General features: G+C 41.8%; 1 protein-coding gene across 2 annotated transcripts in view; it reads right to left on the bottom strand.

The window, feature by feature from the left end:
- The window catches only part of LOC149322793 (GEM-interacting protein-like), a 78,429-nt gene that overhangs the window by 14,863 nt on the left and 37,848 nt on the right, over positions 1-25,718 (bottom strand). Inside the window, exons 7-13 of one of the 2 annotated variants that reach the window (XM_089483126.1) lie at positions 22,711-22,901; positions 18,506-18,630; positions 13,427-13,513; positions 11,158-11,250; positions 5,875-6,032; positions 3,615-3,803; positions 1,906-2,043 (exon numbers count right to left, since the gene is read on the bottom strand). In XM_089483126.1, the coding sequence (XP_089339252.1) occupies positions 1,906-2,043; positions 3,615-3,803; positions 5,875-6,032; positions 11,158-11,250; positions 13,427-13,513; positions 18,506-18,630; positions 22,711-22,901 (981 nt within the window). The remainder of the gene's footprint in view (positions 1-1,905; positions 2,044-3,614; positions 3,804-5,874; positions 6,033-11,157; positions 11,251-13,426; positions 13,514-18,505; positions 18,631-22,710; positions 22,902-25,718) is intronic. The other variant, XM_089483133.1, reaches the window with a different exon arrangement.

Below are 25,718 nucleotides of genomic sequence, written 5' to 3'. Positions count from 1 at the left end.
GTATATATGTATTTGCCTGAGAAGGGAGTGAATACTTTCTTGTTTGTTGTTGTTATCTATCTTCAAACTGGCTCTGACTTACAGTGACCCTCTCCTAGAGCTTTCTGAGTGAGATTTTTTTTTCAGAGGTGGTTTGCCATTGTCCTCCTAAGACATGCAACTTGCCTAAAGGGTTTCCGTGGTGGACAGGCTTTTGAATCATGGTATCCCTAGAGCCACAGTCCAGTGCTCAAACTACTGTACCAATCTGGTTCTTGAATACCTTCTTACCCAGTTGCTTTCCACTACCTACCACATGGATAGGTAAGGTGGCCTCAAGACACCTTGTGTCCCCCAGTTTTGGGGGGAAAGGTGAGGTATAAATAAAAGTGGTGGTGATGATGATGATGATGATGATGATGATGATGATGATGATGATGAGAAGGTAAAGTGGTGGCAGTAGAGGATGCTGATGCTGATGAGGAACAGCAGCAGCAATAGCTGCAGTGGCAGTGATAGCAGCTATAGCAGTGAGGGTAGCAGCGGCAGAAGAAGGCCAATTTCCAGCCCTGGTCTCTTCTCTCCTCTGATATGCCACAATTGGTGGGGTGAGGCGAGAAAGCTTTTTTTTCCCCCAGTGGTGAGAAGAAATAACTTTGCAATAAACACCTCCAATCTCCTCCCAATTGGAAGTGGAATTTCACTCAATTGTGGATTCTATCTTTTTTCTGTACAGTTAGCCCTTCTTATACACAGATTTTTTTTTATACATGGATTCAAGCGTACACAGTTTGAAAATGTTCAAAAAAAGTATAAATTTCAAATATAAAACCTTGATTTTCCATTTTTTATAAGGGACACCATTTTGCTACGTCATTATATTTAATGGGACTTGAGCATACACAGATTTTGCTACACCCAGGGGATCTTGGAACCAAACCCCAGTGTGTAACAAGGATCCACTGTATTCCCCCCCCCCACACACACACACTTATTCAGGGCTAGGCAAGACAAGTGAACAGTCTTGGGAGCTGGAAAAGTGTCCTATAGACCCACCAAAGTTGTCCACTTGTAAGCGGACAGCAGAGAAGGGAGAAAGGTTGTGTACTCACAGAGAAAAACTACTTGACGAATCCTAGTAACCTGTCTCTCTCTTTTGTGGCCTCTGTGCATTCACACTTAAGGAAGATTACCAATCAGAGCTACAAAGTAAGTGTAAGCAGCTTGGTTGGAGAAATTTTACAGCGTACCATAGGATGTATGACCATTCAATGATGTGATGGTTCGGGGGTACAGCTGGACAGACATGAAAAAAAATAATTGGTGAGCAATGGCGCTGGCAGCTGCATCTCACCAGTCCCAGAGCACATGCTCCAGACCATGTCTGTACACTGCTTCGGCTTTCCCACATTTCCACACTCACGCTGTGCTGTTTATGTACACATGCAACAACAGGTTGCCAGTAATGCAATGGATGTAATTAAAACATACATAAACTGGATGATCCAACAGAGGGGCATGAGGTGAAGGAGGAGAAAGGGGCATGTATCGGGGTCCTCCATGATTGTGATTTGCCAGTCTGTCACTGGATATACTGATGCACTGTACAGGCAGTGTATCGCACATGCTGCTGTGTGGCTGGTCACACGGGGCATCCAATGAGATGGCAGTGGGCAGGAAGAGGAGGTAATTTCAGTCTTGGGTAGTGTGTTCATGCGATGGTGTGCATGCATAGGGTGAGGAGGTAAAAACAAAACAAAACCAAGAGATGCAGCTTGACATTCTGTAGTGTGGACTGCCCATGGATGTTTGACCTGCCTTTGGAGCAGGCCATGTGGACAGTATGGTTTCCAACCTGTTTTGGAAAAACGGATCAGCCTGCATTTTCCTGTCCATCTGCTCAGCCTCTAAGTCACTGTTCCTTACCTCCTTAAGGAAATGTTTCAGGACTCCAGTGATGTCATGCGGGGAATGATCCGAGAGCTCCACCAGTCTCCGTCCATTCTCGAAAGCCTGGCACAGCCTTTCCATGCGTGCCTTGGATCCACTAATGCGGTAGAGTCCCTGCATCAAGGACACAATGAGTCAGAGCAGGCTTTCTGAGGAATGGGATGATACAGTCGGCCCTTCTTATACACGGATTTTTTATACACGGATTTAAGCATATACGGTTTGAAAATGTTCCAAAAAAGTATACATTTACCTTGATGTTCCATTTTTTATTAGGGACACCATTTTGCTATGTCATTATACTTAATGGGACTTGAGCATACACGGATTTTGTTATACACGGGGGATCTTGGAACCAAACCCCAGCGTATAACAAGGATCCACTGTATTCACCAGAGGAGAAATAAAATTTCTCTCTGATCCAGCAGAGAAGTGGCAGGAATGGATGTGTCTCTTGAGGGGAGAAAATGTATAAGAGATGTGACCAAGGTGGGGAAATCTCCTGGAACTCTGAGGCATTTCTTTTCTTTCTTTCTTAGGAGGCAGAGGTCTTAGTTAAAAATTCAGAGTTGTGGGCTATAGTAAAAAAACCTTACCATTAAACAATATTAAATAATGTATTGGGATGCTGGAACTGGCAATATCTTGGATTCTTACAATTTTTGGACTGACACACTATATTCCCCCTTTCTATACAGCCACTGAAATGCCTGAATGTAGATACACCAAGAAATAGGCCATCTTGTCTCAATAACACCTAAACCCTGCCCTAGTGGCTTCTCTTTATTAGAGGTGATGATACTCATCAGTTCAAAATTTCCAGGGACTGGGAATGCTGTCATTGGCTGCCTCTTCTTCCTTGCCAATGTAATATGGGAATGACCCTCAAATACTGAGCTGTACAAACGCTGAGGGTGCAAATCATGAAAGAGCAGAGTAAAAGGCTCAATTCTGTATCTCATCTAAACTACAAATGAATAAGAATTGCTTGTGTCAATTTTTGCATTTATTCTCCAGACTGCTAATATGGGGAACGGACCAAGAGCTCCTCCTGAACATTAAAAATCCTGTTCTGACTCCACCTCAGTTTGTGAAATTTCACCCAGCATTACCCATATTGTGTAACTTTTGAGTCTGTTTTTGCAGAATCAATGGCCAGAAATGCATTTATTGTATCTTGTATAATATCTGTTTGCACAGAACTAGAGAATTACAAACAAAAACATAGTTGAACGATGATTGGATAAATCCAACCTTGTTGTGTAAGAAACACCAGATTTAAACACAAGGTAATGAGCTACAATTTAGTCCTTCAGATTATGAGGATTCTCGAAATCAAAACAAAACTCTCTCCACATGAACGTTTCAGATGAATGCATATTTTTGCAGAGGCTGATAAAGTTATGGGGCCTCTTAGCTTAGAGATTCAGTAACATTCAGAATATAGTTTAGGGATTTATCTGTCAGGGATGCTTTGATTTGGATTTCCTGCATTGCAGGGGGTTGGACTGGATGGCCCTTGCGGTCTCTTCCAATTGTATTATTATATGATTCTATGAGTGTGTCTTGATTCTGTGTGGCTGGATAGACTCCTCCTTCTCCTCTTCCTGCTGATGTTCATTTTACACTCAGATTGGAATAGAGCTTGTGCTATGGTATATTTGTATGTGGAGGGAAGGTGTTACCTGCACTCCCAGAGCACGACTTTCAATCTCTGAAGTACACTTCACCACAATGAATGGCACCTCTTCTGAGAAATCTCGTGGTACTTGAATGAAATCAATCCCAAAGAGCGACACCCGTGCTGGCAACTTCTGGTGGCCACAGTTGATGAGAAGTGTCTCAAGGCATTTCTTGTGACAGGCCAGCAAGCACTGCAGATGGATCACAGGGGCTGAGTTAGTCTGGAAGGTGGCTGAGTACTTGGAAGGTGGCTCAAGTTTCTTACTTCTCAATACTCTAAGGGGTGTCTAACAGATGAACAGTTTGGCTATGGGATTTGCATTTATTCCCATTTGTATGCTAAACTGTTCCTTCAGGTTAGGGGCAGGTGAGAGCATTTAGCTGAAAGCTGCTGATACTACAAGTTCTCAATATCCGTTCCAATGTCACATTAAACCAGTGGTTTTCAACATTTGGTCTTCCAGATGTTCTGGACATGGCCCCCAGAATCTCTGTCCATTGGCTATGTTGGTTTGGGCTTCTGGGAGCTGACATCCTAAAACATCTGGAAGAACAAAGGGAGAGAACCACTGCATTTGAAACTGTAAGCATTGCCTTTTGAAAGTGTACACATACTTTAAATGTAAACGTGGGCATGAAAGTAAAGTTGAAATCATTACTCCCATAGATGATCTGAACTATGTTAACTCTAAAATCAAAGATGTCAAAATGGAATTATCAGTCCTGCTATCTTAAAACTTAGATGCTAAAATGCCAATTGAAGTCAAAAACATAAGAAAGCCCTATTGCATTAGGTCCAAGATCCATCTAGTCTAATATCCTGCTTTCCATAATGGGCAACCAGACACTTTCAGAAAGCCAACCAGAATGATGTCATTCTGGAATCTGCTGCCTGAAGCCAGAGCTTCCTATTGCTTCATCTTAAGGCCATCTCCAATTATTTCCTGCAGCAATATTATGAGACAGTTACAGGAGACAATATGGCCTGATGATTCTTCAGAAGGTCTAGGGATGAGTACTGGTCACTAGCTGCAGTGTGGAGAGGGGGCACATCACAGATTGGCAAAAATGGAGAAAGATGGGCCAAAAATGCTGAGGATGCTTGAGGCATTGATGCTCATCCTACTTTCAGTTCTGGCCAATGTATCTGGCAGAATTTTGTACTGTGGCAAAAGCTTTGTGCACATTATGAAATTCAGGGTCTCGGTGTTGTTGTGGTGTACCTTCAAGTTATTATGGTAACCCTAAGACGACCCTGTTATGGGGCTTTCTTGGCAATATTTGTTCAGAAGGAGTTTACCTTCTCCCAAGGTTGAGAGCATGTGACTTGCCTAAGGTCACCCAGTGGGTTTCATGACCAAGCTGGGAATCAAACTCTAATCTCCAGAGTCGTAGTCCATCACTCAAACCACTATGCCATGTTGGCTCTCATACCTTTCTGAAAACATACTCAAGTGTCTCTAGCTATCCTGCATTAAGAAGCACAAATTAAACTCCAGGTTTGTTACTCTATCAGTGATTTGTTGAGCTGTCTGGTTTTAGCCAGGCCTTTGAAACTTTTAAGATCTGGGTAAAACCTGGTCTCAGTCATATTAGGTTCTGCCATTAACTTTTTCTAGAATCTCATCCAAGCACATGAAAAGTCAGAGCTCACATTTAATCTTTTGTAGGTCTTTATTTTTGCCAAGTTCAGAAGGTAAATCAAGTTTCATTGAAACATATTCAGCCAGTGGAGGAGTCAGTGGTTCAGCAGTGGATGATATAGCCTTAATGCAGAACACTGCATTAAACTAATAGATTTAGTGATGTCTTATGCACGTTTCTGAGATGTAAGCCCTATGATGTTCAATGCAGTTCACTCACAAATTAGTGCACATAGGATTGCAGCCTAAATGATTATTATTTCCAGTTCTTTTCCAGATTTATATTTGTAAAGACCTATGCTGTTTCACTACTGGGGTTACCATAGTGAAAACTGGAGAGGATTCTTGTGGTTGTGAAGAAGAGGGCATTTCAGCAGGTGTTACTTGTCAAGCAACCAGGAAACAAGCATCACCTGCTGAAATTCCCTCCTCTAACCATTAAAGGTACAGAAGCCATCACCAGTTTTCACTCTAGCAACTCTACTTGCTATTTACATGGGTAGCTACAGGCTGGGGTTTGTTGTTCCTATTTTCCAGCTCCTAAGTGTTCATCCTGATGCGGACAACAGCCTGCTTGAGATCAGAAATGCATTCTGCAGTGAAATTTGTACTCACTTACCTCCTCACATTCAAGGCCATTGACAACGAAGTTCTCACACTCTCTGCATTTTGAAGGGCCCCGCAGCTTCCGCAGCCGGTGAGTCTGAGCCGCACTTGACAGCTTTATGTTCTTCAGCAGGCCATGGGGCAAGCCATTTTCCGATACATCATTGAGATCTGAAAAGGGGATGAGGCAAGTGGCTATTAATCATTAATTGGACAGGAGACTCTTTCTTTTTTTAATAGACTTATGAATAGTTAAACGTGTAGTCGCACAAAGGAAAGACAAAAATGGGTGGGGAAATCTAGGACAGACAAAAGAGGTTTCCTCCCCACCCCATAGTAACATGGGCTCTGGGGCTATCAAAAATGGACTGATTTTGACTCCAAACGGGAAAGGTGGAGAGGTAAAGCAGGATCATGCTCTGCTATACACATGTAAATGAAACACACAGTAACATCACCAGGGTTGACATCACCTAGAGCGGTAACTCATGGTGTCACCCCCCACTGATCTCCTCCCATACCACATATGTACCACATACTCCCATACCACACCATACAGAATCTTTGTAATTTTTTTTGTAATAACGTTACTCATAATTTGTAATTCCTATATATCACTGAATGTAATGGCAGTAGTTGTGTCATAAACAACAAGCAAAATTAAAATTCTATCTTTAAATTACAATGTCATAAACACAGCCTGAATATATTTACATTTACACATTTTGATATCATTTAAGAGAAAATTTGGTAAGATGTGATGTTTTTAAAGAAAATTTAAAAATAGTAAAAATAAAATGAAAAACCCCGAGGCCTTTCCTTTCTCTGCCTACTGAGCCTCACCCACTCATGCCTTCTCTTCTGCTGAGCTCCAGGGTTTTAAAGAGACATGGACAAACACTGCAGTCCATTTCTGCAAAAAGGCAGACATTTGGGGAGCAGTGGTGTCACACACACCCTTAGGGTGTCACCTGGTGCAGTCCGTACTCTCCGCACGCCCTTGTGATGCCCCTGGAAACACACATTGTGTTGCTGATCTTGCACTGTGCTAGAGAATAAATAACAGGAAGGGGTCCCATGTTGTAATTTTGTAGTGTATTCAGCAGCAGGTTTGATGCAGTTTGCCAAGTGGCATTAGCCTGGTACTAAATTTCAAATTCAGACATGGCATCTAAACCTAGATGTAGACAAGTAGTAAACCATGTGCAGGTGGGGGGCCTTAAGACTATACAATTTAATGTATGGGAGGACTGCATGATCAATGTTCCACATACTAGCAAATGGAGTTACAGACTATCATTCTCCCACAAATGAAAGATTTCTTTGTTTACTAGGGTTTTTTGTTTTTATCTGAGAGCACTCAGATGTGTAGAGTCCATCTGCAATGCATACTACCAGTACATGTTGCAGAGAAAAATATTGTGGAGATTCAAAACAGAATATACAGTATAAGGTAATATAAAGTTATTTGAATTGTGAATAGTTGAAATGAAAATGATTTGACCCCTGAAGGTTGACTGTCAGTAATTTAATTTGTTTAGATATCCTTTTCTAGTTATATATGTGTGTATAATGGCTGCTTGCTAAAACACAATAAACAGATTTTTTTTTTTTTTTTTTTTTTTTTTTTTGGTTGAAATGTGAGGTGAAAATATTACAAATTCACCACTAACCATGACTTCAAAGAAACATTGGATATGTTGCCTACAGTTGGTTGTGTGGAAAGAAACCGCATGTCTACGTACTTCCAGATAGGAAAAAAACTTTCTGGAAGTCCACCTTCTGTTCTTAGCCAAACCAATTTTATTTTGGAGAACCACAAGGCGATTGTCTCATGGGCACGTGGCATGACCCCAAGTATTTTCATTCCCACCCACACCCAGTTGGTTTAAATTAACCCAGTATTTTCTGAAATGAAATGCATCTGTACTTTGTCTCTTCCTACAGCCTCAGAAGCAGTAACAATGGCCAGTGCCAAGTAAACACAGCTATTATTCCAGAATAAAAATTAAATAGCGAACAAACAAGGGAAAGAGGAATGTTAGCACAAGATCAAAATGATTCTAATACTTGGGTAGTATAATATTGCTATTAGCACTTTGATCGATTTGGAAAAAATGGCCGCCGAAGCAACTTATGGGGCTCGAATTCAACACTGGAGGCAATGGGAAGCCATTTTGCAGGCAAAGTCCATGTGATAAAATCAGCCTAACTTCCGAATTTGGCTCAAATTCAGAAGAGAAAAGTTGGGCACCAGAGGTGGTGCAGTAAAGTCTTTTGACTACACCATCATATTTTTTCGATGTGTGGTTGTAGGCTGGACAAAGAGGTCTAGACTTCCCAGTTCTCTGATGGACACCCAAAAAGTCAGATTGTCAACTTCTTAATGTCAATAGACAGGGGTCTGTGTAGCTCAACTATGTGGGGACTTTATCTTTGACATGTGATTGAAGATTATTTAAGATTTAAGGAAAGTTGCCTTCAGGTGTGTGATAATATTCCTAACGCGATAGTAACCTACTTAGAATAAAGATTTTCCTACAAGAACACCTCCTTTTCCAACCTTTCTTGCATGTCTGTAGGTCAGCATGTGATTTTGAATGACTGGGAAGGGAAAGTGTTTGTGAAGCCAGATGTAACCCCTGAGCAATATCTCTCCCTGTTGCCAACTTTTGGGGTGTCCCTAAAAGGGTGGTAACTACCAAAAAGTTATTGCCATGGGTAGGGTTGCCATAAGTCAGGACCTCCAAACCAGGACAAATGTAGGACAACATTTTCAAATGTAGGACACATTTTTTTAGCAGATGCAAGCCTCTCCCTCTCAGCTTCACTTTCCTTCCCCCCAACCCCTTCGGGGGAGAGGAAATCCCCAGAAAGGAGAAGCCTGGGCAGCGGAGGACAAGCCTAGACCGAGGACGCAGGCTCCTCAGAGGGGCTTGTGTGCTCGGCTCATGCCTGTCCTCCGAGGCCACTCTCCTCTTCCCGAACCTCCCCTTTTCTCCAAAGGGCTCTTTGGAGCTCTTTGAAGGGAAGGGAAGGGAGGCAGGAAAGGAGAGGAGAGACCTGGGCAATAGCCCGGTCCTGCTCTTCCCAGACCTCCCCTTTCCTCCAAAGGGCTCTTTTTGGAGCCCTTTGAAGGGAAGGGAAGGGAGCAGGGAAGGCGAGGACTCAGCGGCTGCAGAGGACAGCCCCAGGCCTCTCCTTGGCGGCTTCATTTTCCTCAGGCCAAAGGGAGAAGCCTGAGCCAAGCAGGGAAGGTAAGTAGGGAACTAGGGAGGGGAGGAGGGGGGGGGAGGAGGCAAGGCGAGGGACTTTTGTCCCCAATCCGATGTCCCAAGCTTCTTCACCGAGCCTCTACTGTACACAGAAAGTGCACTTTGGGGGGGGGGGAACCTTTGAAAATGGGCACCCACCTCCTCCTCCTCCTCCTCCTCCTCCTGTTTCACCCCCCCCTCCTCCTCCTCCTCACCATGCACTAAGAAAGGGTGCTTTTCCCTCCCCCTGGCTGGCCCAGAGTCTCACTCCTCCTCCTCCTCCTCCTCCAAGGGTCCACCTCCTCCTTGAGGCTGGCCAATGGCAGAGTGGGGCTGGAAACAGCTCCCCCACAGCTGCTGTGCCATTGGCCAGCCAGCCTCAAGGGGACGAGTGTTCCCTTCAGGCGCGATGGCTGCCGGCCGGGCCCAAACCCAGGATTTAGAGGGAACCAGACCGGGACCGTGCCAGTACCCCCAAAACCGTTACAATCACGGGCGCAGCCGGGTTATGGCATCCCTAGCCATGTGGGGACCTTTCTTCTACTTCAGAGTAGTGGGCAGGGGGAAAAACAGTAACAAGACTTACAAATACATCCATTGCTTTTATACTAGACAGCAGAATAAAAAAGGGGGCAAAGTTCAGGTGGCGATGGCTCCATAAGGAAACATTCTGCCTTTACTTATTGGTCCTAAATTATAGACAATAGACAGTCAGGTTGACAGGCTGTAAAATACAGTTGGTTAGGAGGTTCTGGCTGGAAAGAATTAAGAAGTAGTATACTTACTCCAGTGGTAGCTGGAGATAGTTTAGAAGCAAAGAACAGGCTAAGAAAGGCCGGATGAAGAAGGCAACAGCATAACGACAGAACCTAGGGCCCATTCACACTACAGAATGATAATGCTATGATTATATTTTAACTGTCATGGCTGCCTTCTTTGAAATCCTGGGGTTTGTAGTTTGCTGAAGCACTAGCATTCTCTGGCTGAACTGCAAATCCCAAGGTTTCATCACTTAGAACTATAGCAGTTAAAGTGGAATTATAGCACTATAATGCCAAAGTGTGAATAAACACAGAAGCTGACAAAGAAGCAGCAGGTCTCAGACTGAAAGGTCAGAGTGGTGAATAAAATGGCATCAAGTAGTGGCTATCAGTTCAAGAAGGATAACTGAGCTGAAATGACAGAAGAGAGAAGCTGTGCGTCCTTTCATGTTTATTTACTTAAATCATATCCCACTTTTCTCTCTCATGGGACTCAATTATAGCAGTATGGTGCAGTGGCATCATGGCAGGGTGCAATGGTGCAGGCCACACTGGGTGACATCCCAGAAGGGGGGGTGACACCTGGTCAGATTGTATAATTCACCACTGTAACCCACCTTGATCTATGGAAAGGCAGGCTAGAAATAAAGCTGCTATTATTATTATTATTATTATTATTATTATTATTATTATTATTTACCATTCTATGATTGTATGACCTGCTGATTAATTATCATATAATAAATAAGGATAATGAAAATAATATTTTTCTATTTAAAGTTTGTCCTCAGGTTAAAGGATAAGTCAAATTCCTACTAGATGTGGGCGCATGCACATGTGATGGGAAGAATAAACTACTGTATTATTAGAAACAAATGATTATTATAAATTATTAATAAACTATTATTAGAATAATTTCTTTTATTAGAAATGGCAAGAGGCATTAGGGATAAGAAAGCAGGCACCTATACAAGCATCACATGTGGTAGAAAGGGAGGGGGAAGACAGAAGTATTATTTGTAGTTACATTGCCCATGTTTGGTGTGTTAATGGTGAGGTTGTACAAATGAGATCCTTTATAAGGGGGAGCACTGAATTGTGCAATCTCCACCTTCTGTCTGAAGAACAGTTTTATCTCATGATCTGTGGATGGTCCTGTCTGAGCCGGATGGCAAACGTGTCCACAGACACGTTTCATCTGAGTGTGATGTAATTCAGGGCCACCTCCCCTCTTAAATTTCTTGATTTTATTTCTTGATTGCTTTGGTTTTGACTCCTCACCATTATCATAAGCTTGTGTCAAATCTCTGTCTTCACAGTCCTCTGAAGAGGACATGGTGCCAGTTGATGGAGCTTTCAGCAACTTCTTGTGGCCTGAACATAAATCAAATACTTATTTAAAACAATAATGGAAGCCATGAAAGCCAAGAGCTAGTGATGTTCAAGCCCACAATACACTCCAGATATGATATCTCTTGTATGAAAAAGAAAATGTGGTATGCAGTTTTAAACTTCATGAGATATTGCCTCTGTGCAGTATAAAATGTTACAACGTTCCAGATGCTTACCTTGTAGAAAAGATGAAGTTGCCTATGATGAACAGCTTTAGAAATGAAAAAGTATGAAATACATATTTCATATCTTTCAACATTGCTTTGATCAAAACTTGAACAAGTATGGCCAAGAAACATCAGAATATGGTCATAAGAAAAGTTCTTAATGAGGAAGAACAGATAAGCTAGGATAGGTTGCAGCAATTTGTTTTTGCCTACTGCGAAGGGTCTCCTCCTCTCCCCCCACCCCAACTAAATTAATTTAGTATAAACTAATTTTTCACCCTGAACTCAGTATGGATCAATAGAAGTATTCTCATGTCAAAGAGAGAAAGGGAAACTGGGATGTTTTAAAAGCAGCTGAAAAACAGGGACAGCAGAGGATGAATTAGAACTTTCCCTGCCAAACTGGGACAGTTGGTGGCTATGCTGCTTTAGATGATATTCTTAAGTAGGGCTCCATTTTCTCTAACGAAGTAGATTTGTGAGACAGCTTGAGAGTCTTCCTGGATGCAAGCCTCTTCCTGAATATGGCAAAGAGAGTATTCTTATCAGTGTCAACCTATTTCTTTCTTTATTTTATATTCTGCTTTCTTCACAGGACAGGATCCAAGGAAGCTATTTCCTGGAGAACAGTGATTTGACATTGTTGTGCACACCTGACAAATTTGCAGTTGAACTATTTTCATGTGCCATTCTCAGGGCAAACCTTAAAGGCCACCTGGAAATCTATCTTGGTCCAAATTTGCTGATTTATTCATATTAAAATATTAATCATATTAAACATTTAGCCCACCAAACTGAAGATGCCCAAAGCACTTGACATACAGAAACCAATGTAAAACAAAAGGCTTCAAACCTCAATAAGTATTGTGGCTTGTATTAGATCCTGAAAAAATAAAACAACTGGTGTTCAAGATGTCCACTGATGACTAATCTGTTTGAAGACTCATGTGGCCTGGGTTCTGTAAACAAGCTTGGAAAAGTTACTTTTTCAACTACAGTTCCCATAATTTCCTAGCCAACATGGCCAGTGTCCATAATTGCAGAATTATGGGATCTGCAGTCCACAAAAGTATTTTTCCCCAATTTCTGTTCCCTACTGATGAATGTATAGTGCTGCAGGTGACATCTGTGGGAGGCAAGATTGACTTCAATAGGTAAGCAAGCTTTTTCAATAGCACCTGTGATTGTGAGAGCCCCTGTTATCTAAGAGCCACCAGTTTGTAAAGTTGCCTTTATTTATTTAGGCAATTAAAGGTTTTGTTTTGTTTTGTTTTGTTTAAGCTTGTTTTATTAATTTAAAACAAGTACCACAGAGGAGGAAAAAAATGAACAGCTAGTTGTTGGTGATACGCTGCTATTGTCTGTTGGTGATATACTGCTGTTGCACCAGTGTATCTGTTTTTTCAGTCAATGCAGAAGGAATTATTCAGTACTTCCTTGTGCAATCACCTACCCCCTCCGGGCAACCCAGAATTTGCTGGGTTTCAAACCCATAGCCAAACAGTGATAGGGAGACAGTACGTCTTGGACATCATATGGCTGTACTTTTGCAGCTGGAAGAAAGAAAGGTCCTAGCCGGACCTGTAGCAAGTACGCTGCAGGACTGCAAGGATAACGTTTCCTTTCTCCTGGCTGAAAAACTGCAGCTAGGCAGTGCATGGGACCCCCTTTCCTCCTCAGTCACTGATTGGCCATGAGCATGAGTTCCAGATGGCTAGATGTACTGCACCAGTGACAATGACCCCATGGAACCCAGAAGGCAGAGAGAATCATGCTGGCAGAGGCTTAAACTCTGCCAGGTTCCATGAGAATCTTAGCTTATATCTCCTCTTGGACAACAATTCCAAACAAGCTTCTCAAGTTCCTTTTCACTACTCTTGGAAGTATTACCATAACTCTTAGAAGTATGATCACTACTCTTATGATTATAATTTCCCAGGCTATGAAAAAGAAACAGGACATAAGCAAGAACAGGCTATATTGCCTCTCACCTGGACTAGATGTGGATGAATCCAAGGACTGGCACTCTGTACTTCCTCCCAGGCTCTCTGTGTCACTGCAGAAGGATTTGTTGGCACCTGAACAACGGAATAAAACAAAGATTGTGTATTATTTCTGCTTTTACAGTGATAGAGGTAGTGTAGGAATACCACAGTTTTCCTTGTCCTTTGAGCTCTGGTCATATAAACTGCATATGTTTTTGACACCTTTTAAGTTGAACTTTAAAAAGCCAGTTCTTCATCTCAGAAATAAGAGAATCGTTGACTTCACAAGGAGATACACCATTATTGTGAGTGCCTATTGGTTAGCAAGAAAGAAACCAAACCAAATTATCACCTCATAGCCATCCCCAGGTTAAAAACAACAACAACAATTTCTTACCCACTTCTTCCTATGGATCAAGACGTGGAACAACAGATTAAAATACAGCAACCGATACATACATAACACAGTTAGAAACATGAACATCAATTAAAAATACGTAATCAATTAAAAGAAGAATACATATTAAAACAATCAATTTAAAATTTAAAAACCTTCTGGATAGGCCTGTTGGAAGCGATTGGTATCTAACACCGTTTTAAACTCAGACAGTGTATCCAGCTGTTGAATCTCTTCTGTCAGATCATTCCACAATTTGTTGTTGTTGTTGTTGTGTGCACCTTTAAGTAATTTCTGACTTATAGCAAACCTAAGGCAAACATATAATGTGGTTTTCTTGGCAAGATTTGCTGTGGGGAGGAGTTGCTTTTGTCTCCTTTGTGGTGGAGAGAGGTGATACCTGACACCAAAAGGCCTGTCCAGGTAAGTTTTACAACTGTTCTTAACAATTCTTCTGATTATTTAAAAAAATGAATAGAATTCAAAGAGATAGCTGTGTTCATCTGTTTTAAAATCAAAAGAAATATAAAGGAGCACCTTTGAAACTAATCTAACTGGGAAGACGTAACATAAGCTTTCAAGCATCTGATGACACAGACTGAATCCACAAAAGCCTATGTTAAAATTTCCTTCTAGTTAATCTCAAAGGTGCTATTGGATTCGTTTATGTCTTTTTATTAGTAGAGGTGGAAAAAAATGAATAGGCATGCACATAAATGCATATTTGGCTTCGAAAAGAGACACCTGACTAACAGTGCTTTCCTACAAGGGCTCCTCACTCTATCATTACTTTGTATCACTTGCTAGGTAATGAAATGGGATTGGGGCTAACACCACCAGTAACTGCTAGGGGAAATCACTCTGTAATGTGTTCACTCTGAAAATGTTACATCTTAACCCAATAAGAGAGAAGGGGAAAGTGGACCAGGCAGAATCATCTTTAAAGGCAGTGGAGAGCATGTGCTGGAAGGTTTACAGGTCATCTGGCATTACTAAAACCATTCACTCTGGCATGTGCAGGCACCACTCCAGGGAATTCACTCTGGCTCCTACCAGATTGAAGTAAATTAAGTGCACTGGGCTGTAGTATCTTATTTGGGAGGTGTCCTGTTCTAATTGAGTAGAAAATGTACCCCCAGGCCAGCATATCAAAACAATCTATCACCCATCTGTCTTCAGGCAATCTCAACAGAGATTTTTCTATCTTCCCAGGAATAATCATATAAGAAAAATAAGAGGATATTTTTATCCTTAGTTAAAAGAAAAAGAGAGTGCGGAAGTAGGGGACGTATACCAATAGCTTTCCAGACACTTAGCAGAAGGAATGTTAACCTGATGTACATGAGATACCAAACCAAGAAATAAAATTTTAAATTATAGGTTAAACATGACCCAAAATAGGAGGGATCTCCCTCCTATTTTCTGTTGAAGATAAGAGGATTCTTAAATCTATGCAGAGTAAATGTTTTAAAAATTAGCACAGGCCAGCTTGAGGACTTAAATGATATGAAGATAAGGCATACATTTCTTAACTATGGCGTGGTACATACCGCCATAAAGCTGCATACCAGCGCCGATTCTAGGGTTAGGGACCGTGCAGCAACCACACGGTCCCTAACCTTAGAACGTATGGGCTTTGTAACAATGGCAGTGCTTACGTAACGAGTGCACCAGTGGTGCACTTCGTTACACTGCCCCTGCTTTTCTCGGGTTCTTTTTCCTCTGCAGGGAAGCCGCACGGTTTGGCGGCTGTGGCTTCCCTCCGGAGGAAAAAAGGCTGCTGGCAGGCCTATGTGAGAAGCACATCTGTATCCTCCAGTGAGTTCAGGGAGGAATACGTTGGCTTGGATTCGGTCCAATACACCCACATATTACCCTAATAATGTTTTAAGGGAGGCCTTAAACTTTAACACTGACTGCCATAAAGCCACAATGTAAATTTGATTTGTATCAAGAAGAGGAACCCAGATCTTTTCACCTAAAGTCCAACACACTAACCACTACAGTGGACTTTATTTTCTACGTGTGTTAGCTGATCCAAATAAGTTAAGCATTGCAGTATGCACTACAGAAAGGCAGGGAGACAGATAGGGAATTAGAGATCCTATAATCACTCACCCATATATGGGAGCTGTAGTCCAAAAAAGGCTATGTTTCGAAGCTCTGATAGATAAGAAATAATATAACTGGATAAATATTTGTAGTCTCTTCAGAGAGCTACCTCTGATGACTAGTATCACACCACAGTCTGTGTGTGTGGAATGCAATACATAAAGAGCTAAACAGAAAACTGATCCCAGCTTGTTTTTACTCTATTCTTATGAACTTTACATTCCTATAAAAGATATCTTCCTATAAAAGATATCTTCCCATAAAAGATACCTTCCCCTTCCTTTGTGTGACATTTTCTGTTTTAGGGTTGACAAATTTGAATCCAGTCTTTTGCACAAACAAAACACAGAATTTCAACATCTCATTGTCAATATGTATGTACTAGTCTGCCTTTATTTATTATGATCTAAGATGGCCCCCAAAAGCACTGAGCAAGCTAGACCACAGAAACCCAGTGGGAGACCTTGGGCAAGTCACGCTCTCTCAGCCTCAGAGGAAAGCAATGGTAAACCCCCTCTATTTGCATCCCTGCAGCCATATCTGATGTAAATGCAACTTTTTCCTTTTACATAAGCCTAGAACATAACAAAGATTCCTAAGTAATATAGTTTGGGGGGAGAACTAGAGCAAAGTATTAGTCCAGAAGTAGTTGGCGAGGAAAAGGAGAAACTGAGAGAAGCAGATGAGTCGGAGCAGAGAGGGGCTAGGAGGAGCTCCAGAGATGGACAGTTCCCAAATGCTCTGAAACACAGAGCTAAATATTTAGCTACTAGCCTCCAGTCTGCTAAAGTAAATTCATATTGATAAATAGCAAAACCTTTTGTAGATCAAGTGCTGAAACTGGGGCCTGGAAATCCCACTGTCCTGAACATACTGGGGTTGGGTCCTTGATCAAAAGGTTCAACCCACTGCAAAGCCTCACAAGAGTCCTCTGACTCACACAAAGATCTCCAACACAAGCAAAGGTTTCCCATCCATTTCAGCATCTTCATCAGCTGCAACACTGTTTACGTAAATGGTGTCGTTCTTGTATTTGCACTTTTATGTGATTTGGGATGCCCCAATGAAAGCTTAGCCAAGTGACTACTTAGATGCAAATAAAATTAATTGCGTTTGTTTACCTGTTGTTTTTTACATATTTGATAATTTATACTATTGCTGTCTTTTAACTTTTAAAAAAATCTTAACAAGGTTGCAAAAAAGAAACCATAACATAAATACTCAGGGAGTATTTTAATGACCCAAGATTAGGGGCAAGCAATTGGTGGCCCACTTGTAAACTACTTTGTTCTTTCATTTTTAGTTTTATTTTAATAGACACATAATAACAAAGAAAACCAACATAAGGTGAAAAAACAAGGAAATAAAATCTATAATATTTCATCATGCCACACTCTATCTTTTTCAAGAGAAAAATAACAGAAGTGTCATTACTGTTAATACTACAGGTAACAAGTCTTACACATATTACGTTTTCTTTCTTTTTATGTTTTTTGGCCCTGTGATTAGCTATGATATTTTTTTGGTGGATGACCAAAAGATATATTTTTTGTGAAGACGAAAAGCTTCTAGAACACGGCCTCAATGTTTTTTATTTACAAATGAAATAAAGGGAACCTAGGTTTTATCAAAATTGTCCATACATTTCTCTCCCTTCACTTACCTAGATTTACCTGACAACTTATCTAATAGAGCCGTTGTCCACATTGTATTTAGCCCATTACAATGAGTGGATCTGTTTAAACTTTTCCATCTCTAGGCAATTTCAGCCCCCCTCTTTTTTTAATGACCCTGCCAAACCCCTATCAAGATACATTCAAAATATTGGGCAAAGTTTGACCTGTGAGGGAAAGTTTTACAGTATGCAAATACTAGGGAGTTAGCATAGTGTTGGACTAGGACTCTGGGAGATTGGCCATCAAATCCCTGCTCAGCCATGGGAACACACTGGATGATCTTGAGCATGTGAGGAAGGCAATGGCAAACCTGCTCTGAACAGGGCTTGCCAAGAAAATCCCATCATAGGGTTGCTTTAAGGTGCCAGAAGTTAGAAATAACTTGAAGACAAATAATAATAACAAATTCAAATGCCAAAGAACATTTTATAACTTTAGCAGTGGCTCTCTCTTCTAGGTTTTTAACAATGCCTCCTTCTTTTGAATTCTACACATTTTACTAAGTTGCCACAACACTTAATCCTTTGCCATGTGATGGGCCATCTTTACTACAAAGCATGATTACTCACACAGAACTTTGTAATATATGGTAAAACACATCTGGGCTCCCCCCAAACCAATGCCTAGAGGACAGAGTGACCCCTGATGATACCAAAGTTGGCCATCCTTGAGCTAGAGATCCAAGGGAACAGGTAACATGTTCCACATTAGTCTCTGAGGCATAATTATAATGATGTAAGTTGTGTTGACTTTGAAGGGCCTCACCTGTGTTTGCCTGGCTCACCTCTTCACTCCCACTTCAGTCTGAACTGTTTATGACCTAGCAAGACTATAGCAACAATCATAAAACAATTCTGAAGGGTAAGACAGAAAATTAGCTTCACATCTCATGTAACTTACTTTGCTCACTACTTGAGGAAGATGGCTTCCCAGAAGCTTCCTCTGAGGAGTTGCTGAGGTCAACAACAGAGGATGAGATACGAATATATTGTGCGGCATTCTTTCTTTTAGCACTGGAGGGTGACCTGAGGAAGCAACGGACCCATTTATCCCTTATAGTTTCCCAGAGGAAGCCAATGTTTACTTTCCCTTTCAGAAAAGTCAGGCTGAGGAACTCATTCAAATGCAAGTCGTTGAAAAGGAATTCCTGTACAAGAGCACCCAGCACTATTACGGCACTATTTCATTCTTTTTGTTTATGCACTAAGGTATATTTAAAAACCCATAGGCAGAAATGAGTTTTAGTGCAATTTTAAAAAGATTTTTAAAATGTGTAGGTTCTAATGTGTTTCCTGTTCCAAACTTTTAACTGAACAATAGTAAAAGCTGCACTTCCATTTAGATTTCCATTCATCAAATAAAACTGGTTTGCCTATATATCCTGTGCTCCACCTCCTACCATGCAATCCTTTTCCCCATTTCCATGTCACTTAGTAGTAATGTTAGAACCATAGCTCCAAAATGCACTGCTTAAATAATCCAATTTGGGATGGCTTTTACTGCCCTGGCTCAGAGCTACGGAACCTGGGAATTGTAGTTTATTGTGGCACCAGATGAGACAGAGAAAACTAAATGTCTCACAAAACTTGGGAACTGTACAGACTGCCCCTAAGGGGCAGCCTCCAGCTGTCCCTTTTAGTGCCAGATTTGAGCCACAGCAACTGCACACTGCAGCCCTGATCTCGCCTTTCCACGGTACAAAAAGGAGCCACAAAAAGCATCTCCTTTCTTTGCCGTGGAAAGGGCACTGTAGTCGCTGGCACCGCAGCTTTTCAGTGCTCCCTTTGGCGCTGCATCATCTGGATGCAGCGCCAGAGGAGTACCATGATGTACACTCACTGTGTGGTGGCACACAGTATCGTGTCAGCCTGGGGTCAGAGTCAGGGTGTGCGTCATATGGACACTATGCCCTGACTCTGCCCCCAGGCCAGCCTTAATGGCCGGTCTTTCCTAGCATAGAGCCAGGACAGCTAAAGTGGTCTCAAACTGTACTAATTCTGCAGTGTGTTTTGGACTGTAGAATCATAGTTGGAAGGGAATTATGGGCCATCGAAACCAACCCTATGCTTAATGCATGATCTCTAGCTAAAGCATCCCCAGCAGGGAGCTGTCCAGCCTCTTTTTGATGATGTATAGACAAAGAGGCTCACCATCTCTCTAAGTAATTGGTTCTGGACTGTTGCTGAACTGTCAAAAAGTTCCTTCTAATGTTTAGTTGAAATTTACTCTCTTATAACTTAAAACCATTAGACCTGGTCTAATTGCAGTGTCATTGGTGTCCACATGAATAAGGAGAGAGGGGTACAGATCTGTGTTGTTGATGAGTTTTGGCAAGCTGTCAGTGACATCCTGGATGTTTGTGCCAGGAAGACAGCACACTTCCTGATTCATCTTGTCAGGCTGGCATACAAGTGCCTTTATACCCTTGAGCAATGAGTCCCAAACCACCAGCACCTTTCTTTTCTTCCTGCTGCGGTTGGCAGTTACCTTGACTTTTTCCTTGACATGTGGTATCCCTTGTTGTTCACGTTTGATACTACATGTCTGTTATTGTAGCTACTGTATATTGTCAACTATAAGTCAACCTCATGTATAAGTCGAGGGAAGGTTTGGGGGCCAAAATTATGGATTGTAATATGACTTGTGGATAAATTGAGGGGTAAATCTTAAGGGGATATAACAAAGGATGTAAAGGATGAAGCAAAGGAATACAGTGCCAAAGAACTTTTAAAAATTCCAGCAGGCAAAACTGTGCTCACTCTAAAGGCTAGCTGGATGAGGAAGGAACTATGGGAAATGGCGGCTATGAGATGTATGGGGGAGGCAACCAGGTGCGAATGGGGCTAAGAAAATGTGCATGTCATAAAAGATTAGGTATTAAGGTATACTATTAACTCTTTAAGAAAGAAAGCATCTCTGTGTCTGAGTAGAATGGCAAAAAGTGAGAGCTTAGTCTGTCCCAAGACAACCCAAAAGACTCACTGACTTCCTCTACTCTTGGTGCTTCTTTCAGGGAAGTGCCAAAGACCTACCACCACCACCACCATCTTCCCACCCAGGCATTCAAAAAGATCAGAAGCAGTGCTACAGCAGAGATAGTAGAGGGGGTTGGTGCTTCTTTTAGGTGCTCCTTGGATTGACTAAGGAGATTATCACATATGAAATCCATGCTGGGTTACACGTGGGTTGTAACTGTCAGCGACAGATCTTATTGCACTGCACCGTGCCTGGCCACAGCTTTTCATGAATGAGATTTTCCCATTCATGAAAAGCTGTAGGAAAAGCCCAGGTTGGTTACAGGCTGCCTACTACCTGGCACAGGGCAGTGCGATAAGTTCCATCACTGATGGTTACAACCCGCATGTAAACTGGCGCATGCGATAATCTCCTAAAACTCTTGCCCTTTGTCACTCTACTCAAAGAAGGGGATGGTTCCTTTTTTGATAAGAGTTGAAGTACAGTTCTTACACTGGCAGGTTGATAAATCAACCCAGGGTTTGAGGGTCAATGTTTGACTAAAATTTCTAGTCTTATACATGAATATATAGAATAATCATCACTCTTTCAAACTCTGCTAGGTTTTGATTTGTCAGTTTGTTCAAAATGTTGTTTGTAAGAATTAAAGCCATGGTGGCTTTTGAGGTAAAACTTCTGTCAGGTACTTCCTGTTTCATTTCCAGATTTATGGCTAAGGAAACAAATGTTTGGGAAAGTCCTTTATGTTTCTTATACAGCTGCTTATACATCGTTTCCATTAAATGCACATCCCAAGCTTCTGTTTGCTCTCCTTACATGAATGCAGGAGCTAAGGAGGCATTTGTAAGGGTTCACCAGATAAGAGGGAAAAGTTCATAGTTCTTCACAGAAAATCTCCCACAAAAAAAATTTCCCTCTACACAATTTCCCTCAGTTGGGTTTAATTGGTTTCTGATTTAAAGTTGTGGGTGGAAATTACTTTAAATGGTTAGGGTGTCATTTGCGATGCAAAATCTGCTAAATCTATTTTCTACATAACCCGTAGTTTTGTCCTTGGAACAATCAATAGTAACCTGTAGTGAAGCAGCTTAATTTTTTCTTTGGACAATTTATTTTAATTTCAGGATAGTTATTCCTCCAGAAAAGCAAATTCAGACATGGCTGAATTTCTGCAGAGGAAGACTGTGGATATAGTACTTTTGTTTTTGCTTTAATAAGTCTTTGACACAGTACCACATGACATAATATTGACCTCGGGTCAACAGTAAAGATTTGGCTTCCATTTTCATGCATCTGGAATAGTTGTGTTATCCAGCTCTTCTGCTTCCTAGTGATTAACTGGGCTGTCTTGCATACCAAAACCATTAGGCCATGGTGGAGAGATGATGGATTTGCAATTGTGGGCCAACCACTAAAGCTGATATTGAACATGACTGTAGACTACAGCTTTGCATTAGCATTTTGCTCTTCAACTGGACAAGCAGGGCATTCTACTGGATCACTACTTGACCCAATGGAGTCACAACACCAGCACTCCCGCTATAAAACATCTGGCAAAAAAGTAAGAAAAAAGCCACAAAATGTGTTTTTAGAGGCTACTGGTGTGTCCTAAGTCTGAAAAGATTGCAGGTTATTGCAGACTAGCTCCCACTAGAAGGAACTTGTGTGCTCAGTACAGGAAGGAGAAGCCAATGGTAGCATAGAGGAAAACAAAAACAGGGCTTTTTTTGTTTCTCCTCCCTGGTAAAGTCCTACAATTCAGATTGACTACCCAACATGGCTAGTGACCCTGCTGGTGGGAGAATTCTGAAACTTGTATAGCGCGCCCGCGCCATACGCGGCTTGAGCATACGCACTCAAGCCGCGGAGCGCGCGCAGGGCGGCGCGTCCCATTCAATTTAATGGGCGCGCGCCCATTGCGCCCCACGTGCTGCCACAGCCGCCATGCACAAGCCCCATTGGAAACAATGGGGCTTGAGCATAGGCGGAATTCGCCTTACGCGGAGGGATCTGGAACGGATCCCCGCGTAAGGCGAGGACGCACTGTAATTCCCGAATGTAACTTTTTCAAGTTCATGGTAGCACTGAAGTAGACCACTTGGATGAGAATATGGACACTGCTTTCTTACCTTTGCCCTGAAGGGGCAAATTCCTCAAATTTGTAAATCTCCATGGGTAGTTCTTTCCTCTGCAGCTTCTGAATGAATTCCAGGTATTTCTCCCCAACTTTGTAGGGCTTACAGAACTCAGTCAGGTTCTGGTATCCAACAGGGATTCTTTCTGCTTGGGCTTGCTGAAGCTTAAACATCCTCAGTGTCACCTTCGGAAAAACAAAATCAGGGAACATAAAAGAAATGAATACATTCTTGTAACTGATAAAGTTCAGACACGTATGTTTCATATCCCTCTGAAATTTTTCCCTACTAGTAAACAGGGTAAGCTGTTAGAAAACCCAGGCTTCAATCCTCACTTCAATCACGAGCTGACAAAGGGTTTGTCATGCCCTGCTTCCAGAATATGGAAATAGACTATGACTCAGAGACTGAAGCAGTGGACATGCTACAACCTATTGCTGGATCAGAGCAGGAAGAGGTTCCAGAACCATAAACTTCAGCTACTGACCAGAGTGCAGTACCAGCGATGGCAGAGAGTCCCATCCATCCAGATACAGAAGACAACTTACCCATATCTACCTTCACAAAGCAGAGACAAGAAAGGGATGGCTTGAGGAAGCAGCAATTAATTAAGCAGCATCTGCATTGAGCTGCTGATCTATACATTCACAGACCTGCACTCCAAGAGTTGTCAGAGATTATCTGATCTACCTGGCTTCCCATCATGTTCCTGAACTCTGGGCTTGACCTAGACTGTGTTGTTGATTCTGCATTCCATTCACCTGACTCGGATATTGCTGAACTCTCTTGCCAGACCTGAAACTTGTGACAGAACTTTGGGATATAAGGCTTTTTCTTGCTAAGCGAAGTAAATGCTGGATTGTAAACTGCTCTGTTACTTTGCTTGCTCATTAGCTGGTGCTGCACCTCTGCAATCAGCTGTGTAGCAACAAGCCTTTGGCTGGTTGCCCAGACTGTGTGTGGACAGGCTTTCCTACAAACACTGAGGCAGATTCCTCACTGCTCTCCCTTTTGAACACACTTCGTACCAATAAATTGCAATATGCATAACCACACCATCATGGTTGCTCCAAGATTTTTTTCTCTCTGTGCCCCCATGCAGGAGAATGTATGTATTTCTGAACTACTCCCCCACTCCCCGTGCACCTCACACCAACACCACAGTCCATACACATGTACGAATATGTGGATTGTCTGCTCAAAACTGGGATAAAGCCCCATTATTTATTATTATTAATAAATATATAGTTTATTTATATAGCACTGTAGATTTACACAGCAATGTACATACAAATATTCTCCTCTGGATCAAGCCCCAAGGCAATGAAAAGGCCCAGATTCAGCCTGAATTGTCCTGTATGTCATTTAGACAGCTCACTATGAAAACTAGGTGATGCCATTTTATTTGGCCCAAGATGCACCCTAAGATCCCTGAAAGGCCGGCATGGGGGCAGACTTGGGGCGTAGAATCCTCCCCAGGGCACCCTGATGCCAAACACTGCTCCATACAGCATGTGTTGTAATGGTGCACCTCCGGCACTGCATCCATATGACACAGCGCTGAAGGAGCGCCATATAGCTGTGTCACCACAGCTATGCCACCTTTTTGAGGGCACAAAAAGAAGTCACTTTTTGTGGTTCCTTTTTGTGCCCTCTAAAGGCCAGATTGAGGCCATGGTGTGAGGCTGCCATGGCCCCAATCTGGCTGTATGTACAGTCCCTAAATTAAGAGCTATGCCTGTCTATATTACAATGCTCTTCTTGAAGATTCTAGAAAGAACATATGCAAAGTGCTTTGAACATTCAATGAGCATTGTCTGAGTTGTCTGTGGTTGTAAAAAATTACTAAAAAATTGTATACAAACTTTCTAGAAGGCTGGGCTCTGATGTTAGGGACTGTTTGGGGGGGGAGTCATGTATTTATTAGTGAAATTAAGGTAAAATATTGTTATGCATGTGAGGTATGTGTATGTAATAATGTAAGGATCTGTTGGGAGGGGGGTCTGAGCATACCAGGGACGTAGCCAAGGGGGGGTTCTTGGGGTCCGGACCCCCTCCTTCCATTAGAAAAATGAATGGTGTGTGCTGCTGCGCCGCCACACCCAAGCCCCAATATAATGGTGGCACTCAGTCTGGACCCCCCCCCTTCCTAAAATCCTAGCTACGTCCCTGAGCATACAATAGTGGGAGTAACTGGATATCTGAAGTGATTTTTAAAAAGCATGCATGCCATTTAGATAGTGAGAGAGATGAATTAGTCTGAGTTAGTTAGAGAGAGCGAGATGAATTTAGTTAGACTCAGGACAATTAGTTAGTTTTAGTTAGGAAAAAGAGCGGGGCTGCTGACACACTGAAGAATTCATGCAGTTTAACACCACTTTAAATGTCATGGCTCTATCATATGAATCTTGACATTTGTAGTTTGTTGTGGCATCAGAGCTCTTTGACAGAAAAGGCTAAATATCTCACAAAACTATAAATCCCAGCATTCCATAGCATTGAACCAAGGCAGTTAAACCAGTGTCAAACTGTATTATTTCTGCTGTGTATATGCAACCTGAGAGAGATGAGTATATCAAAATTAGCAATATGACAGAGAGCTGTGAACTAGAGTTGATTAGCTGAGGATCTGTTAGTATTTAGATGTGTTAGGGCTTATTCAGACAATCCAAAGTCCCCGGAATAATAAGGGCTTTCCAGTTCTTTTTGTTTTGATTTTATCTGTATATTCATGGTTTTGCATCCCAACTCTTTCTTGAAATACCCTGGGTTTCCATCACTCTCCTCTTGGGTTTGTCCTTCTGCTACCCCAATAACATCTCACATCTAGACTCAGGCAACATTTCAGAAATTGACTTTCATCAATTTCCAGTGAGACCTTCTTAGTTATTATTCAGGAGTTAGAGTCAAAGAATTAAAACATTTTATCAATATTATATTAGTTAAGCATGGGATCAATTTTTTATATTGCTAGTATTCTCCTTTCTCTCGCTTGATTTCCG

The sequence above is a fragment of the Sceloporus occidentalis genome, unplaced genomic scaffold (assembly GCF_023333645.1).
Source record: "Sceloporus occidentalis isolate IW3139 unplaced genomic scaffold, rSceOcc1.0.p SCAF_1, whole genome shotgun sequence".
NCBI classification, from domain to species: Eukaryota; Metazoa; Chordata; class Lepidosauria; order Squamata; family Phrynosomatidae; genus Sceloporus; species Sceloporus occidentalis.
The sequence above is the reverse complement of the archived record's forward strand: the minus strand, read 5'-3'. Positions and strand labels throughout refer to the sequence as shown.